The 17,518-nt window shown below is 57.8% G+C and overlaps 1 protein-coding gene across 1 annotated transcript; it reads right to left on the reverse strand.

Annotated features, from left to right (window-relative positions):
* Positions 1–1,429: 1,429 nt before the first annotated feature.
* SELENON (selenoprotein N) lies at positions 1,430–17,294 on the reverse strand. The gene is made up of 11 exons (XM_029229923.1): positions 16,708–17,294; positions 13,412–13,545; positions 10,501–10,713; positions 10,160–10,284; positions 9,459–9,596; positions 7,811–7,892; positions 7,233–7,421; positions 6,765–6,870; positions 5,554–5,666; positions 5,359–5,460; positions 1,430–3,882 (listed from the first exon to the last, which is right to left on the reverse strand). The coding sequence occupies exons 1-11, from the start codon at positions 17,279–17,281 to the stop codon at positions 3,712–3,714; spliced, it is 1,947 nt and encodes a 648-aa protein (XP_029085756.1). The 5' UTR covers positions 17,282–17,294; the 3' UTR covers positions 1,430–3,711.
* Positions 17,295–17,518: the final 224 nt, after the last annotated feature.

Below are 17,518 nucleotides of genomic sequence, written 5' to 3' on the forward strand. Positions count from 1 at the left end.
TGCTGTCCCCACCCCTAGTGCAAACTTCAGAATCCTCCCTCTGGCGTTCAAGGCCCCAGACTTACTGCTTGGTTGCCTCATCTCGCCCTGGTGCCTTCACAGTTCATGCTTCCCAGCCAAGACCCTCTACAGTCTTCTCTGCAGCAAGAATGCGCCTCTTCTCTGACTCCTGCCCTCCAGTGCTTTGTAGCTTTCTTTTATTTTAGCCTTTATGTATCTCTCTCTCTCTCTCTCTCTCACACACACACACACACACACACACGGTACAGTGAGTTGGTTGATCAGATGGGTAGATTGATGGGGAAAGACACCAGAGGCATTGCGAAAGAGACCCACATTCCTTCCAGTCTCACTCACCCACTCCCTCTTCGTGCTCAAACCTCCAGGGTCCTGTCTCCACGGCATCCAGGCCTGGGTCACATGCCCTCCTCTGACTTCAGCACGTGGCTGTGCCTGGCTCCCAGGCTGCAGTTTTTTGGGCTCAAAGCTTGCAAGTCCTAGCTGCCAGGGACAGATGGGCTTCATGGCGGGGAGAACCTGTGCAGTCACACAGGCCTCATGCTCAGACTGACTCGTTCTTGCTTTAATGCCCTGTTGTTGACCTCTTGAAATTAACAAAATAGTTTTCTTCAACAGGGCCCTGCATTTTCATTTTGCACTGGATCCTGCAAACTATGTAGCTGGTCCTAGTCAGAGACTGTGTCCACCCTGATCCCCACCATATTTCAAATGATGAAATTTGACTTTCAGGTCCAGCCCTCTTTCCAGGATGACAAATTGTTGCTTTAATCATTGCTTTTCCATCCTGGGCAATGGCAGATCTTGCAAATCCACTCTAGTTGCCTTTCCTTGGTTCTCCCCAAAGATCCCTTTTACCCAACCTGTGAATCCAACCCCCAGCAGCTGTGTTGGCTACTCACAGCTGCCCCATTCTCAGAATGGAAGCCCTAACCTGGTAAGTTACCCTACCCACTAAACCACTGACTGACTGATACAGGGTACAAGAGGCCAGTTCAACTTGGCAGTGTGGTTTGTGCTCTAGAGCCCTGCTCCTGCGATCTGGCCAAGGCTTGGCTTTGAGACTCTATCCCTGCTCAAGGTTCTTCCTTTCCCCCTTCTGCTTCAATCCTTCTTTTACAGGTTTTTCCTGAAGTTCACACCCTCAAAGAAATTTACCTAATGCCTGTCTCAGGCCCTGCTTCTAAGATGATGGGTTTAAATCCAGAATCTTTCTCAACACAGAGCACCAGATTCTAAAAATAGTAAGTTCTTCCTCTAGGTCTATCACAAATTTATTTTAGCAAATCACTCAAGCCTTCTGGTGACAAATAAGATAGTCCCCAAAGGCATTCCAGCCATGCTCCCTTGCCCATCTGCCAAGCCAATCCCGGCAGAGGAATGAGACCAAGGACAGAACTGAACATCCAGCTCAAAGGAAAGGCACTTAGAACCACCCTAATCTCCAATTTTATTATAGGACACATTGGGGACAGGGGAGGGAAGTGGCAGAGGGGTGACAAAAGAGGGCAGCTGGGGCCCTCCCCCACCATGAGCCTCAGGGCTCATGGTGGGGGGTCAGGCAGAGGCATCGGGTGAGGGTGCAGAAAGCCCAAGCAAGCTTTACCTTTCACGGGGTACGGGTCGCTCATCACGCCGCCGGCCTTCCCAGACCAGAGTGAGGGGTAAAGCCTGCTAGGTGGGAGGGCTGAGCCTCTGCTGACACTGGGTGGCTCATGGGACAGGCTACTGCCACCCATGCCTGGAAGCACTGAGACAGGCTCGGTGCCCTCCCACCCTGTAAGCCGCATGGAAGCACCGCCTTCCAGAAGGGACACAAAGAACTGGGCTGAGCTTGTTGGCTCACGCCTCATTTGCTCTGGAGAACCGAGGGGAATAAGACATTCTGGTTTGAAAGGCTTTGTTTCTCACCTCAGTGAAAACAGACACGGGAGAGAGGGGATGGGGTGGGGGGTGGCATGTGTAGTGCAAGGCAACACTCCAACATCAAGACACAGGCTGAATCTCAACCCTACCACTGAGTGACCTCGGGCAAGTCACTTCACTTTCCTGAGATCCAATTCCTTCATCTGCAAAATGGGAATGGTTAATATCTGCCTCACGTCTGTTGTGAGGATTAAATGAGGAAATGCATGTGACCTTAACCAAGTGCTTTAGGTAGAGAAAGCTCTTGGTAACTGGCCATTATTACGATACTTGATACAACACTGAGAACATGACAGTCTGTGAGGAAGACTCAGTGTGGAAGTTCCAGTGACAGGTGGGAGGCCTGGGAGCGCATCTGAGGAAATGTTTGCCTTCCTTCCTCTTCCAGGATCAGGAGGGAGTCCCCCTGTGGGGTGGCGGAGGGGGCATAAGCGAGGGCAGGGGTGGGCGGCGGAGGGGGCTTTAGGAAAGCCCAAGGGCCCCTCACGGGCCTGAGCGGAGGACAAGGATAGAGCAGGGGGTATACTGACCCTCTGAGGACTATTTTTAAACAGTTGGAAGAGGAGAAGGAAGAGAGGGGTGTTTCTTCCCACAGCAACTGCAAAGACATCAAGCTGGATCCACCTAGGCTTTCAGATCCAGCCATCATGGGGCAGCTGCTGGGGGGTACCACTGCCCCATCCTTTCTCCTCAGTGCCGGGGCTATCAAAAATACATATAAACTGTGAGAAAGTTCACATAAAAACACTTTTCCTGCGTGTATAACAAAGAGACTGGCCGTGGTCAGCGGCTCAGGATGTGGACCAAGGCCCTAAGAGAGGCCAAGGAGAGTCAGTGGCCACCCAGTGGTGGACAGGCTGGTGTGGGCTGCCTGATGGCTGGGACAGTGCCAGCTCTGGGGGACGCTGTGTTCTCTGACTGGGCTACACTTCCGTGGAGCGGAGGTCTGAGCGGCAGGAGGTGTTACAGGGACGCTGGCTCCAGCAGTCCCGCTGTGGCCTGTGCTGGCGTAGGCGGTAGGGGTGCCGTGGCCCTGGGCCTCAGCAGACTCCTTGCCAAGGGCAGAAGCTTACTTCATGGTAAACCTCCCTAGAGAGCTGGCTTCCAGTAAGTCCTGAAATAGGTTGCGGGGTCCTATTGTTAGGTTGGATTGAGTGGTCTGGGGAGCAGCAGGGGTACAGTACGATTTCCGCTTCTGAAGGAGGGTCCTACCCAGAGCTTCCAGAAGGCTGTCTCCAGCTGAGACTGACTCCACTGGGGACACCAAGCACAGGAGGGCAGTCAGGGCTATGCGAGGAAGAAGGCACCAGAAAAACAGGAGTGCTTCCCTGGCAGCCTGCCCACACCCTCAGGCCAGGGCTTCTTGATGTTTCCTTTGGGAGGGGGTGAAGGTAAGGAGAGAGGAGTGGCCCTGTCTTCCTAGCACCCACTCTTCCCTACTACTCGTCCTGCAAGGACCAGGACTATGTGCCTGAGTGAGTGAGGTCCAGGGAGATGACCCTGGGCCCTCTTCTGGGGTCCCAAGCGGCTTCCGGAGCCAGGTGGGTAGTAAAAGGCTGATGGTGGCAGCTGGAGCTCGAGGTTCATCCACCTGGTCAGCCAAGGACCCCCTGTCCCCCCTTCACTGAGGCAAAGCTCGGATGGCCGCAGACCCCACGGGCAGCCTGAGAGGTGGAAGGTGAAATGTGCGAGGGCTGCTCTGGCTCCGGGGCAGAGGGGCCTGTCCAGCTCCCCGTCCAGCGGGCTTTTCACTGCCCAGCAGGCGCACTAAGCCTGGAGGAGGGGCAGGCCGCGCCGGAGGCCCTCCTTCAGGAACTGCATGTAGGTGGCTGTGGACGGGTCTTCAAAGGTGGATGAGAAGCTGAAGACATTGTTCTCGATGTCCTCAGGCTTCACAGAGGTGATGTCCAAGAAGTAGTTGGCATTGATGTGGTGGACCTGGGAGAAGGGTGGGGTGAGGAGAGCGGGGGCCCAGCCGGGCTCAGTGCCCCCGCGGCCTCAACTGTTCTCGCTGAGGCGGATGGTGGACAGCAGGGGCAACCCGTTCCCTCTCCTCTGCTCACAGGGCCCTCTGACTCCAGGGCTCCACACCTCGCCCACCAGGTGAAACCTAATGCCTTCCGGCATCACCTTTCCCTCCCCTGCCTCCGCGCCCCATGACCTCTCTCCTCTGTTCCCAGAAGCCCTGAACTCCGCACTCACTTCTGTCGAAACGCCCACACGCCTGTGTCCCCATCTGCCTCCCGTTCCAGGTAGGGGCACCTTAAGGGCAGGTGCCCGGTAAACGAACAAACAAATCGAGCGAGTGGGAGAGCACAGGCCACCCACAGCCCAGGCAGAGTCCTGTCCGCCCAGCTTCGCCACCCCTGGCTGGGCCGAGTCTACCACAATGGGCGCCTGTGGACAGGTGCGAGCTGGCCGGCTCCCCCGGGCCTTTCCTCTTCTGAACTTCAGACAGAAGGCCCTTGGCTGGCACCCTCCTCCTCGCCACCAAGCCCTCACCGGACGCCCCCATTCCAGGCCAGCCCCAGCTCTTGCTCCTGCACTGCTCCCCACCCGCTTCCATCCCTCAGTCCCACACTAACCACCCCTTGGGACTTAAAGGATAAGGGGCAGCTCTGCTCAGAAGAGCAGGTGATGCTGAGGCTCATAGGCGGGCGCCTGTTTTGAAAGTCAGCTCCATTTCTTTTTTTTTTCTTTCTTTCTTTCTTTTTTTTTTTTTTTTGGCTGCGCTGCACGGCTTGTGGAATCTTAATTCCCCCACCAGGGACTGAACCCAGGCCCACAGCAGTGAAGGCGCCAAGTCTTAACCACTGGACCGCAGGGAATTCCCGGCAGCTGTACTTCTTAATTATGCAGCTTTTGCCAAGTCTCTGAACCTTTCTGAGCCTCAGTTTCCTTGTTTGTGAGATCAGCATTCGTGCTTATCTATCTCCCAAAGCTCCCGTGAGAACCCAACGCAACGATGTGAGTGCTGTGTAAGGGGCCCTTAGGGAGAGATAGGGTCTTGAAGCCTGGCTCAGCCTGGGGCGTCCCCAGGTCCTCTCTGCCTGTCATGAGGCCTGTCCGTCCCTCCCTCCCTTCCATCCCAGGACTGGCCGCAATGGTCTGAGGTGAGCCTTCCCTTCCAGGTCACGTTCCTGTCCGCTCTGCTGCTAGACCATGCCCACTGCTGCCAGGTCCCCAAAGTGCTGTTGAGGTTCCCTTTCTGAGGGAGCGTCCCGACACCAGCACGAGGCAGGCCGAGGGGACATCAGGGGATAACTGAGGCTCGGACTGGCTAAGACACCAGCCAGGAAGTGGTAGAGCCAGACCTGGAGCCTGATGAGGTCTGTAAGCCGTGCCCCTTGTTTGCCGCTTCCTCTGCCCCATGGTGCCTGGTCCGGGGCCAGGGATGAGTGGTGGGGGACCTACCACGGTGCCATTGGGCAGGCAGATCATCATCTCCACGGGGAAGCTGTACTTCTCCAGGTGCAGGCTGGCCAGCTTCCGGTGGGATGGGTTCTCCTGGTTGTTCTATGGGGAGAGTTGGGCACACTTCTGACACCTTGGCTCCCAGCACTGTCCCAGGGGCTGCCATGGGGCTCTTCCTGCCCACCTGCCACTCACCTGCAGGTCCTCCAGGTCCTTCACTAGGGACCAGGTGCTGATGAAGCTCTCGTTGAGGAGGGTGAGGATGGGCGAACTTTCCAGGACAGTTTCCCGGAGAGTCCGCCCTGAACCTGTTCCGGGAGAGGCAAGGCCAGGTGGGTGAGGCACCCTGCGTGTCTCACTGGGTTTTCTATCAGCAGTAAACCTCATCAACTGTAGAACGGTCAGTGCAGCCAGGTGAAAAAAACAGATTCAAAGCATCTACCACAGAGGAGGTGAGGAATAAATGGCAGCTGTAACTAACTTCAGTAACATACTGGCATCCTGGGCTGAGACTTGGCTGGGGGTCTACCTGGCCCAGGGGCTTCTAGACAGTGACAGCTTCTTAAATCCACTAAACTGTGTCCCAGGGCCTTTGCACAGACAATTCTTCTACCTAAAACACTTCCTCTGTCACTTGGAAAACTCATCCTCCTCACCCTTCGAAGTCTCGGGTTATATGTCACTTTCTCTAAAGAAGCCTCCCCTGACCCCGCCACCCCCCATTACACACTCTCGTGCCACTCGGGACCATGCCTTATGTAAATTCACCACGCTTGTACTTGTTCATTCACCGTCTGCCTTCTGCACACACTGTGTGCTCCCTGAGGACTGGGGCTGATTCTGACTTCCTCAGTGCAAGGTGCCCAACACCTAGCCTATGGCTCGGCACGGGAGGTGCCCAGGATGTTTGTCGATTGGCTGCATGTGGGCAGGGCCATTGTTTGCTCATCTTTGTACCCAATGTCAGGCACCCAAAGAACTTTGCACCAGCGGGTCTTTGCTGAATTTTCTGAATAAGTGAATGCAGCCCAGGCTCTGGCACTAGCTTCTCTCACTCGTGTGCAACACTGCACAGAGTACAGGCACTTTCACGTCTGTTTTCACAACTCTGGGAGGTAAGTACGTTACCCTCTTACTGCTGAGAAAACTGAGGCTCAGGGAAGGAGTCACTTGGCCAAGGTCTCCAGGCTGAAAATGGCTGAGCTGGGCTCTTTCTATTGTGTCCAGCAGCTTCCTCTGGGCTTAGCACAGAAGCCTGCGAGCCCTCACCCCACACCCCGCCCCATGCCGTCCCTGAGTCCCTCATACTGCGACAGGAGAGTGCCATTGGTCTCAGGGCCTCCTGCACCCACGAGGTATGCAGTCTGCCCCCCTTTCTCCCCTCAGACTGGAAGGGTCCCCCTCACCTCAGCAGGACTGGTCGTCCAGGGCCCCCCACAGCAGGACTGAGTGCACCAGCTTGTGCTCGGCCTTGGCTCGCTCAAAGGCCCTGGTGAATGGCAGGTAGGTGACCTGGGGCCAAGTCGAGACAGAGAGAAGCTATTGTGTGCCGCCAGGGTCCCATTCAGGGGCTGAGTGTGTGATGTGCATGTAGTGTGTGTCTGTAGTGTATATACGTGTGTGTGTACATATGCATGTATGTTTGCAGTGTGTGTTTGTCTGTGTGTCTGTGTGAAGGGGTGATGCTGAGCCAGGGGATGCCTCCTCCAAGTTCTAATGGGCAAAGGGGAGGCTCCCCGGCCCAGGCTGGGCCCCACAGCCTCAGCAGCAAGCCCTGCATGGCATCCCACGCCCAGTGCCCACCTGCTGCTCCCACAGCTCCGGACCCAGCCCCAGGGATCCCAACCCCGCCCCTCACCCCCGTCTGGCCTCACCTTCTTGAAGGGGTACATGGCCACCTCCAGGCGCCGGGCGGCCTCCTCCCAGCTCAGCTCCTGCTGCCACGTGATCTCCTCAAACACAAACTGGAGGGGCTCCCCTGAGGGCAGGCGGCTGTCGATCATGTTGCCATCCTCGTCCAGGATCACAGAGGGCACTGAGGGGCCCGTGGCCTCCAGCTCCATCTAGGCCAGAGGTCAGTGAGGGATGATGTCACTGAGGGACATCTCAGCGAGGGGCCTGAGTCCTCCAGGGGCCCCGAGAGACCCTCAAAGATACGCCACTCATTGCAGAGGTGGGGAGACAGGCCCAGGGAAGGGAAGGGCCTGGTCAAGGCTGTGCAGTGAGTCCAGGACAGAGCCAGTGTCCAGCCAGCGTGAAGCCATCTGAGGACCCATGGCAGATGCTGGCTAGGAAGAACAGGTGGCTTCCTAGGATCCTGCTTTGGGGACAGTGGCTTCAGCCTGCAGGAGCTCTGTCCTTCACTGCCCCAAGGCTCCTAGCCAGCTGGGCCTCCCTGCAGCCAGGCTGAGCCCCACCTTCCTACCTGGGTAGGGACCACCTGTGCACTCACCTGGGGTATGTAGCCGATGTCCACCTCCATGTTGCTGCTCTCGCTGGCCCCGTACAGCCACTCCATGTCCACATTCAGAGACCTGGGGACAGGTGAGAGGGTGGCCAGGGCAGAACACCACCGTCATCAAGGCCCATTAACCAGATGTCGGACTTTATCTCACTGAAAGCATGCAGCTGACCCTATTTTATAGGTGAGGATGCTGAGACTTGGCAGGGTGAACCCAAGGTCCCAGAGCCACTAGAGTTCTGACGGCAGAGCCTGGGCCCTTTCCTCTCCCCAGGCCGCCTCTTTGGAAGGCACTGTGACCATACCACCCTCCACTGGCTCAGCCCTTTACAGTTCATGAAGGGCTTCCATACCCATGGCTCATGCACTGTCCACGATCCCCGACTCTTTGAGGCAGCACTCATCAGTGCCTCCCCCAGCGGGAAGTCTGGCCTGAGCATGTGCAACCTGCAGACCAGCCACATGGGGGCACCCCAGGACAGACAACCAACCACCTTGGGCGGGTGAAGCAGTCAGGGTGAGCTGGGTGCCCTCAGAGCCGGTCAGCAGTCTCGTGGTCTAGGCCTGAGACACAGGCCCAGGAGCAGTTGCCCCCTTCTTCTGTTTCATTCAGTCCAGGACCCCACCTCCAACCCTGGGCTGAGCCCCTGCAGCACAGGGGCTTGCCCGATGAGCGAGGAAGGAGGAGGAGAGCTCGTCCTTCCTCCTCATTTTCCCCGTGGCCTGGGATGCTCCCTCCCTTGGGGGACTGAGAAGAAACCGCTCCTGGTCCTGGGGGTAACTTTCTCTTCCCAGGCTGTCCCAATGACCCCCTCACTCCTGGCCAGGAGCCAGCCTCCCATCTAGCAGATGAGGAAACTGAGGCCCGGAGGGGTCCAGGGCCTTGCCCACAGCCACGGGTGCCACGGCTGAGACTTCGCTCTGGGCCCCTCATCTCTCAGCCCAGGTCTTGTCCCTGCACAGAGTCACTCAGGTTCACTAAGCGGCTGCGTGCTATCAAGGAGGAATCTGGAAAGACTCTCTGCGTCCCCTGCTTCCCTGCCAAGAGGCCGCCCCTGAGCGGTCAGGCAGGCAAGCAGGCAGGTGACTGGCATTGAGCCCTCCCAGGAGCCGTCCCCTGGCCCCCCAGGGTCTGTGGTAGCAACTGCAGGCGTGGAGGGCCTGCTTCTTAGGCCTTTGTATGTGCCCTTCACTCTGCCTGGCTAAACTCTCCTCAGCCCCCAGGTCGCTGCACAGACGTCCCTTCCTTTGGGAGGCCTTCCTGGACCCTGACCAGCCGGGTCCCTCCCCACCTGCTGGCCTTCGCCTAGGGTGGCGTGAGCAGGCTGTGGTTACGGGTCTGTTGGAGGTCTGTCAGCAGTATGGGGCGGGTGGGGGGGGCAGTTCCATCTTCAGGGAGGGGCTGTTGGCCGCTGCGTTGGGCCCACAGAGCACCTGGGACGTGCCTATCAGACGATGGAATGACCCCCTTCAGCCAGGTATCTCAAGCTACCTCCTCCTGGGTCAGCTCTAGGCCCCTCCCAAGAGAAGTAGCTCTGGGGAGAGACTGCGGGGGCCTCTGGGCCCCTGCATCTGAGCTCCTGGAGCTGGTGGGGGGCAAACGGGAGCAGGGTGCCGGGGCCTGGGCCAAGGCTCTCACCTGTGGTTGGGCACGAAGAGCCGGAAGTCACGGACGTGGGTGGCGTCTTTGGAGAGGATGATGTGGCCCGTGAACTGGCCGGGTGAGAACCAGAAGGGGAAGTCGGGCGGCTCGCTGAGCTGGAACTCCGCGTGGATGCTGGAGGGAAAGGGCCCGGCTGGGAGCAGGTTCCCTGCTGAGCAGAGCCTGCCCACCTGCCCTCTCACTTCTGCCCCAAAGCTTGGAACCCTTGGCCAGACTCTGTGCGGGGCAAAGGGCTGGGCGGGGGAGGAAGAAGTGTGTGGGGCAGGCAGAAGGGACGCCCTCCAAGTGCTGCCCATCCTTCAGGGCCCAGTTCACGTGCTGCCTTCCCCGGAAGCCTTGCCCAAGTCTCCTCTGAGCCCTCCAGGGTGTGTGTGACCTGGTGTCACAGCTCTTACGCACCCCCTTCTGTGTGGATGACAACCATGGCCAACAACCCCATGCTAAGCACATTCAACACCTTTTCTCTTCCTCCTGGAGGAAGTCACCACCGCCCTGATGCACAATGAGGAAAGTGAGGCTCAGAGAGCCAAGGCTGCTTGCCTGGGACCACAGGGTGGTAAGTGGTGGAGCTGGGGGCTTTGAGTCAGGCCCTGCCTCCTGGTGCTCAACCCATCTGTGCTTCCCTGGAGTCCCAGGCCCAGGTGGGAGGCAAGGATGGGGCTGTCAGGACCCCTCACCGGAACATCACGGTGTAGTAGAAGTCGCTGGTGGCGGTCAGGCAGGCGACGGCCCCCTGAGGGGCAAAGCGGGTCTTCACAAAGGGCCGAGGGTGGAACATGCTCAGGAGCCGGTGGATGATGACCTGGGGGGAGGGCAGTGGGACCTGGGCTGGCTTGCTGGGCCCAGCTCCCCTGGGTGAGGGTCAGCTCTGGACCTGGGGCCCAGGTGGGGGCGGGGCCAGAGGCACGCCAGAGAGCAGGTGGGGTAGGCGTGGCCCCGGGGGTCCAGTTGCCGATGGGGAGGGGCCGTGCTGGGGCTGGGGGACAGGGCCCCGGGGCTTGCCACGGGCTACCCTCACCTCCTTGCCCTTGGGGGGTGGTGGGTAGAAGCGGTTGTTGGACAGATAGCCGGTGAAGACGCTCAGCTCACTGGGGATGATCCACCAGGGCTCGCCTAGCTCCGCGTGGCCCCGAGGGGGAAGAAAGGGCCGGAAGTGGCGGGCGGCAAACACCGCGCTTGGCGAGGCTGCGGTCGTCCAGTTGCGGAGGCCGGACAGGGCCAGGCGGGAGACCTGGGGCAGAGGAAAGTCGAAGCCCTGGGGCACTGAGAACATCCCAGGCGTGTGCGGAGGTCTCCTCGAGCCCTGAGCCAACCCACAAGCCCAGGAAGCAGAGGGACCCGGGAGGCTCCTGCCTGCTCACGGCCACGAGCCTGGCACTCTCCTGCCAGAGCTGAGGCTCATCTCACCTTCCCCGGCCCCTTGCCCAGAGAAGCGGTGCCCCTGTGGCCCCTCAGGTCCAGCCCAGGCCGGAACAGCTCGCTCGAGGGCAGGGGAGTAGAGGCAGCTGGAGGGGCCCCCCAGGACTGGAACAGGGGGCTCTGTGAGGGGGCTTCTCACGGCCTCTTCCCTCCCTCTCCAAGCCCAGGTCCCGGGCCTCACACAGTCCTGCCTGCCTCTTGTACATAAGCCAGCAGACCAACCCTGGTGCCTCGCCCTGCCCTGGGCTCCCTCTCCCCATGCACTGGCCTTGCTTTCTGCTCTCTAATCCCCCCGCCAAGTCTCCTCCCTGCAGCTAACGCCCCGCTGGCGAGTCAGGGTTTAGGTTTGGAGTTAAGTCTGCGGAGGGAGGTGGCAGCCACCTTTGGGCGACACCTCTAGGGCCAAGATCAGGATGAGGCCACGGAGAAGGGGAAGGAAGGGCGCCCCCAGGGCGCACCCTGCTTCAATTATAGCCTGGGCCACGCTGGCTGGGCACCCCTGGCAAAAGGCCTTCCCTGAGCCATTTCTTCATCAGCAATCCACCCCACTGCTGTCTGATGGGCTGAAGGGCGGGAGAGAATGAGGGTCAGACGCTCTGCAGGCCCCTCTGCACATCTGCCTGGAGCAGAGGCGGAACCTTGGAGCATGCAGGTCCCCTGGTCAAAGCTGCACCTTCAGTAGCTCCTCCCTGCCTTTCTGGGCCACCATCAGTGGCCACCAGGACAGTGAGTGCCTGGCCCCCCTCAGGGTGCTCAGCCACCAGGGAGCTGCCCCACCTTTGACCTCCCTGGTGATGGGACCCGGGTTCAGTGGGAAGCTGAGGTGGGAGGAGAGGGGTTTCACAGGCAAGTTCTCAAAGCGGGGCTGGCTTGCAGGGCCAGGCAGAGCCTGTCCGCCTGCTGCGTCCTGTTCACAGGCTGGCGAGCTCCTAGTGGAGCGGCCCACAAAAGGGGGCTGAGCTAGGGACGCAGGGCTGGGGTGCTGCTCCGGACCCATCTCCCCTGTACGTGCAGGTGGGCCCCCTGCACCTGCCGCACCCTGTTCTCTCTGCCCTGTAGGAGGGACTCATCTGCTCAGACATCACTTCAGCCCATCAATGCCAGGCCTTTCTCCACCCAGATCTTACTGGACTCTCCCCCTGGACATCTCTCAGGGAACTCAACTTCAACAGTCCAAACTGACCTCATACCCTCCCTACCAGACTTCCAACCCCCATCGGGCAATGGGCCCCATGCACCTGGCCACCAGCCAGAAGCCCGAGTCACCTCAACTCCCCCTCCCTCCCTTTCCATTAGTAGCCACACCCTGCCTTTCTTCCTTTCCCAGCATCCCCCGGGCTGCCTTTCCTCTCCATCACCATGGCCTCCCCCCACCTGTCTCCCCCTGCCTCCTGGGAACTGGTCTTCTTGCCCTCCCTTTTCTCCCCAGAGCCCAGGTCTGATGAGAGAATTCTCCTCCTTCAAAATCTGCTACGTGGTATTTTGCTGCTGCAGAACGAAGGCCAACGTCAGGCAGCTGAGGCCCTTTGCCATCTGGCAACTTCCTTCCAGTCCCACTGACCAGGATGCCCCCGCACGTGCCTGTGCCCTGGGTCCAGCCACCCCTTCTCTCTGCCCTCAGTGGCCCGCCTGGCATCTCCTGCTGAAATGACAGTTCAGCCGAGCTGTAAAAGCTGAGTGGCTGTGGGTGAGGCAAAGAGGAAAGGTTGTTCCTGGCTGAGGGACCAGCATATGAGAAGGCTCTCAGCTGGAAGAAAGCCCGGACATCTGGAGTAGTGGAAAGCTGAGAGGAGAGCGCAGGGGAGACAGCGGGAAAGGTGGGCAGGGCCTGGGAGGGATTGAGACCTTGTCCACAGGGCCTCGGGTCCTAACCACAGGGCTGGTTAGGATGGCACTTGTCAGGGTCAACCCCACCCTACAGCCGTTGCCAGGGGTTGAACCTCGGGTCCGGGTTCATCGGAGCTCAATGGAGCACCTGTCAGGCTCCAGGCACTGTGCTAGGGGCCTGGGGAGGCACAAATGTGTGAGTCACCGGCCTCGCCCTGAGGAAACTCACAGCCTGGGGGGAAAGACTGACTTGCAGCAAGCAATGATTATGAGGCAGGCGACCACATCAGCACGTCTCTAGTGCACTCGCTGTTTCCTCCAGCCGGATCCTTTTCCCACCCCTGCTGACAATGGGCTGAGGCCTCGTCCCCTGCAGTCACTGTCAAATGTCATTCCCTCCAGGAAGCCATCTAGATCCCCACTCTGGGTCAGAGGCTCATGCTTATCCCTCCTACCTCCCCTACCAGACTGTGTGCCTCGACAGCAGGGACAGCATCGCACCCACTTCTGGACCCCCAGGGCCTGGCGCACTGGGTGCACAGAGGGTGCTGATAAAAGATGGGAGGAAAGACAGAAAGAAGGAAAGATGAGCAGAGCACAGACCCATTCTCAGGAGGTGAGTGCACACAGATGGTCCCTCTGTCTCTGGTCCCGCCTGTGGGGGACCCCCTGCCCCAACTTACCCCTAGGAACCCATCTTTGCTCTTGGTCATGGACTCTGGTAGCAGAGGCTGGAAACGGGCTTCTATGGTGAGTGTCTCCTCGCTGGGGTCAGGGGGCAGATCCTCTTCCTCATAGCTGGCCGAAGGAGTTGACCCTGTGAGATACAGGTCGCTGGAGAGGGGTCCTGCCTTAGATGGCAGGGCCTCACTTCTCTCAGGGTGTCCACACTGGCCAGTGATTAAGGGAGCTGGGCCTGGCAGGGATGGGGGTGGGGGTGAGGCTGTAACAGGTAACAATCAACAAAGTAACAATATAGATCACATCGTTTATCAAACATACACAAATTGTATATGTATGATATATAATGTGTACATATGTATACCACATGGTATATCACACATACACATTTTCTCCAATGTATATCACATTTTAGTTTCACAGTAACCCTGTGAAGGCAGTATTATCAATTCCATTTTACAAATGAGAAACTGGGGGCTCAGAGAGGTGAAGTCACTTCCCCCAAGGACACACAGCTAGGTAGTGTGTGAATCAGGATTCAAATCCAGGCCTGTTTTACTCTAAACCTACGATCAACCACAACCTTCTTGCGGGGGCATTAAGATCTCAAAAGTTTCCTCAAAGGCTTAGGAACCAGACGACCTGGCTTCAAATCCTAGCCCCACTCTTCACCAGCTTGTGTGATGGTTGGCCCAGTGGCTTGTTATGAGGATTAAATGAGATAATCCAGGCCTGGTACAGAGTAAACCCGTAATAAATGTCAGCTGTATTGCTATTACTGGTGGTTTCATGGTTGGGGATCCACAGGGCTAGGGCTCAAACCTAATTCTGACTCTAATGTGTGCTCTTTCCACCAGGCCAGGCTGGCTGCAGAAAGGCCATTCTCACTGTCCCCCTTCCCTCAGCCCAGCTCGGGGGTGAGGTTGGCTCCATTTCCTGGACAATTTGGGGCAAATCACTCATCCTCTCCGGTTTTCCCACATTAGAGATGGAGCCCATGCTACCGTGCCTGTCCCGTCACGAGGGTCTCATGGAGAGCAAAGGCTGCTCAGAGAGGTCAGGGGACGTGGAATCAGGTCATCTTTGGTGTCACAGAAAGAGCACTGGTCCAGAAGTGAGGACACCTGCTTCTCCCTGTTTCCTGAGTGGCCCATTTCCCCACCAGTACGAGGGGCTGGACTGGCAGTGGCTGAACTTGATTCGTCAGATCTCTTCCTGCTCAGAGACCTGCCAAGTCTGTAGTCTTTCAAGGGTGGAGGGAGTCACGATGAAGGCTTTAAGGGAGGCATGATGCCTACTGCAGAAGGGGTGCCTAACAGCAGGGCGGGGTCCCACGACACAGACAGTGGAATGAAGCACGGGTGGGTCCTGTTACAACTGCTCTCTTGCTGGTAGAGACCACGCCTGGCATTTGTTGACAGGCTGGACTGACAGACTGAATGGGTGCATCAAAATGGCTGCATTCTTAACCAGGAAGCATCAGAATCACCAGGATGCCTTTTTAAACTACCAATGCCCAGAACCCCCCTCAGACATACTGAGTCAGAGTCTTCAGGGGCTAGAATCTGGAAAATGTGCTCCCGATGAAGGCTCCCCAGTGGCTCCTGATGCAAAGCCCTGTTCTAAAGAATCATGGCTACTTCTGCATTTGTAAGTCAAGGCAACAAAATTTCAGAACAGCAATCTGGAAACCTCCGGGGAAGGGAACGACGGGAATGTGCAGCGTTATACCGGCTGGCTTGCTCATCCAATTACGTAACTGTTATCACAGGTAATTACGAATGACGCCCAGCATTTTATGGCTCTTTGGTTTTTTAATAAAAAGGTTTATTTCCCGACTTACAAGTAAAATGTGCTCACTACTGACAACTTGTAAAACTTTTAAGGTATAAAGCAGAAAGTTAAACGCACGTAACTGTACCAACTAGAGAGGACTCTTTGCCTCTACTTCCTGCTTAGATCTGGTGTTTCTCTGGTTTTGTTTTTGTTTTTTGTTCTCCCAGTAACTTGGTCCCGTTTTGCACTCACAGTGGCCTAGGAGGTAATTGAGGGAGAGACTCTTTTCCCCTGGATGGAGAAAAAGATTTGTGTGAAAAAATTAAAAGCACCCGCAAGCCCAGCAAGCTTGGCCAACATGTCATCGTGAGGGAACTCTTGCTCTCTGGCCATAAAAAAGGACAAGGAGGTGGCTGTGTGGCTGCTCGGAGAAGTGTGTGCAAAATAAGAAGTCAAAGCAAATCCACACAGGGCTGAGCTGTGTATCTGCCCATCTGCTTTCATGACAGTACTGACTGCCCCTGGGAGGCACTGACATATCCGCTCCAGCAAATTAGCATTTTTCATCTGACCCTCCTCCTCCGGCAGTGACCAAAGGCCAGCGGGTCAGCACGTGGCTGACCTACCTGACCCATCCTGAGACACAGAAAGCCCATCACGGTCCTTTGGCGCTTACCTGCCTGAGAGCAGCCGGTGTCTCTTTCTAGTCTTTCCCATCTATTGACCTACTTACACCAGGCAATTTGGGTAACAAGTAGATGCCCAAGTTCATAAGTTCAAGAAACGTCCCAAGATATGGACACAGAGGTTAGGGTGGTGATGGAGCAGTGAGAGAGGCATTTTATAATTCATTAGAATGCTTCGGCCCCTCATCTTTACAATAAAAATCACTGATTACAACCAGGCAAAAATGGGTAACAAGGTGGGATAGGAATCTTACAGCTCCCGAGCAGAGTTTAATATTTAGCAGTAATGGTAATAGCTCCTGTCTATTGACTATCTACTGTATGGTGGGCACTTTGCAGACATTCTTCTCTAAGCTTCAAATGAGCCGGTGCAGGACCTGAAGACAGAAGGCCCCTAATCCTGGCTCTGCACCTTTCCAGCCTGCGCAAGCTGGAGACCCTTCCTGCGTCCCCGTCTCCTAAACTATGCACATGAGGATCAGGACAGTGTCCATCTCACAGGCACTGTGAAGATTAAAGAGATGACTCACAGGAGGCGCTTAAAGCCATGTCTGGTCCTGAGAAGGTGGTCAGGGAATGTTAACTAGTTTTAGTCACACGTGAGGAGAACAGGCTTGGGTGTGCGAGTATGTGTGGGTGCCCATGTTGAAGCAGCTTGCCCAAACCACCAGCTGGGAAGTGTCAGAGCTGGGAGGACCCCAGGGCTGCCACGATGCACCGTCCTCCCCCTACTCCAGGCAGCCCTTCTGTTCAGAGCAGACACAGAAGACACAGACCAAGAAGTCGAGGGCGGTGCCCCGGCTCCCTCCTGCCTAGTCCCCAGCCTCTCCCGGTACCTGTCAGCTTCTCAGCAATGGGCTTGAACTCCTCGGGGCTGAGGTACATGTCCCCGTCAGTGTCCAGAGAGGAAAAGAGGAAGAGGCCTTCTGTCCCCAGGGCTTTCAGCGCCGAGTCCTGCTCGGGAGGAGGTGGCTGGGCTGAGCAGTTGTACACCCAACTGGCATCCCAAACGGGCGGAGGGAGCTGCTCCCGCCACATCTTCCTGGGTTCTCTCAGCCCATCTCCCAGCCCATCTGTCCAAACGTCACCTCTGCACGCCCCAGAGCCCCAGTCCCCCTTCCCATCCCTCCTGGTCCCTGCTTCACTCTGAGCCTTCATCCACTGTCCACTCTCTAAGTGCCCCCTTTCTGTCTGGGCCCATCCTGCCCATCTCGTGTCACCCTCTTGGTCCACCCTCACCCTCTTGGTCCACCCATTGTCCTCTCCGGTCTCCCCTCCCCACCGTCCCAGCACTGCCGGCCCGGCCAGATGCTCGGGTCCCACCTTTGCTCTACGCTTTGTCTGCACTGTCCCCCTGCAGCCTGTCCCAGCTCCTGCCTCACACTGGACCAGTCCTCTCACCTCCCCCATCAGTCCTTCCAAGTCTGCCCGAGCGCTGAAGCCCCGTTTTCCTATCCCTTCCCTGCCGCCCTCCCGGCCCTCCGGCCCCCACCAGCCCCCCGCCCCTCGGAGCCCGGTCCCTCTGAGAGCCCCACCGCCGCCGCGCCCTCCCCGCCGGCTCGGACCTGCCGCGCGGCCGCCTGGGCCTCGGCGTGGCGAGCGAAGGCCCGGGCGGCGGCGGCAGCGGCGGCGGCGGCGAGGAGCGCT

Source organism: Monodon monoceros, unplaced genomic scaffold, assembly GCF_005190385.1.
Source record: "Monodon monoceros isolate NGI ecotype Baffin Bay Population unplaced genomic scaffold, NGI_Narwhal_1 Super_Scaffold_18, whole genome shotgun sequence".
Taxonomy (NCBI): domain Eukaryota; kingdom Metazoa; phylum Chordata; class Mammalia; order Artiodactyla; family Monodontidae; genus Monodon; species Monodon monoceros.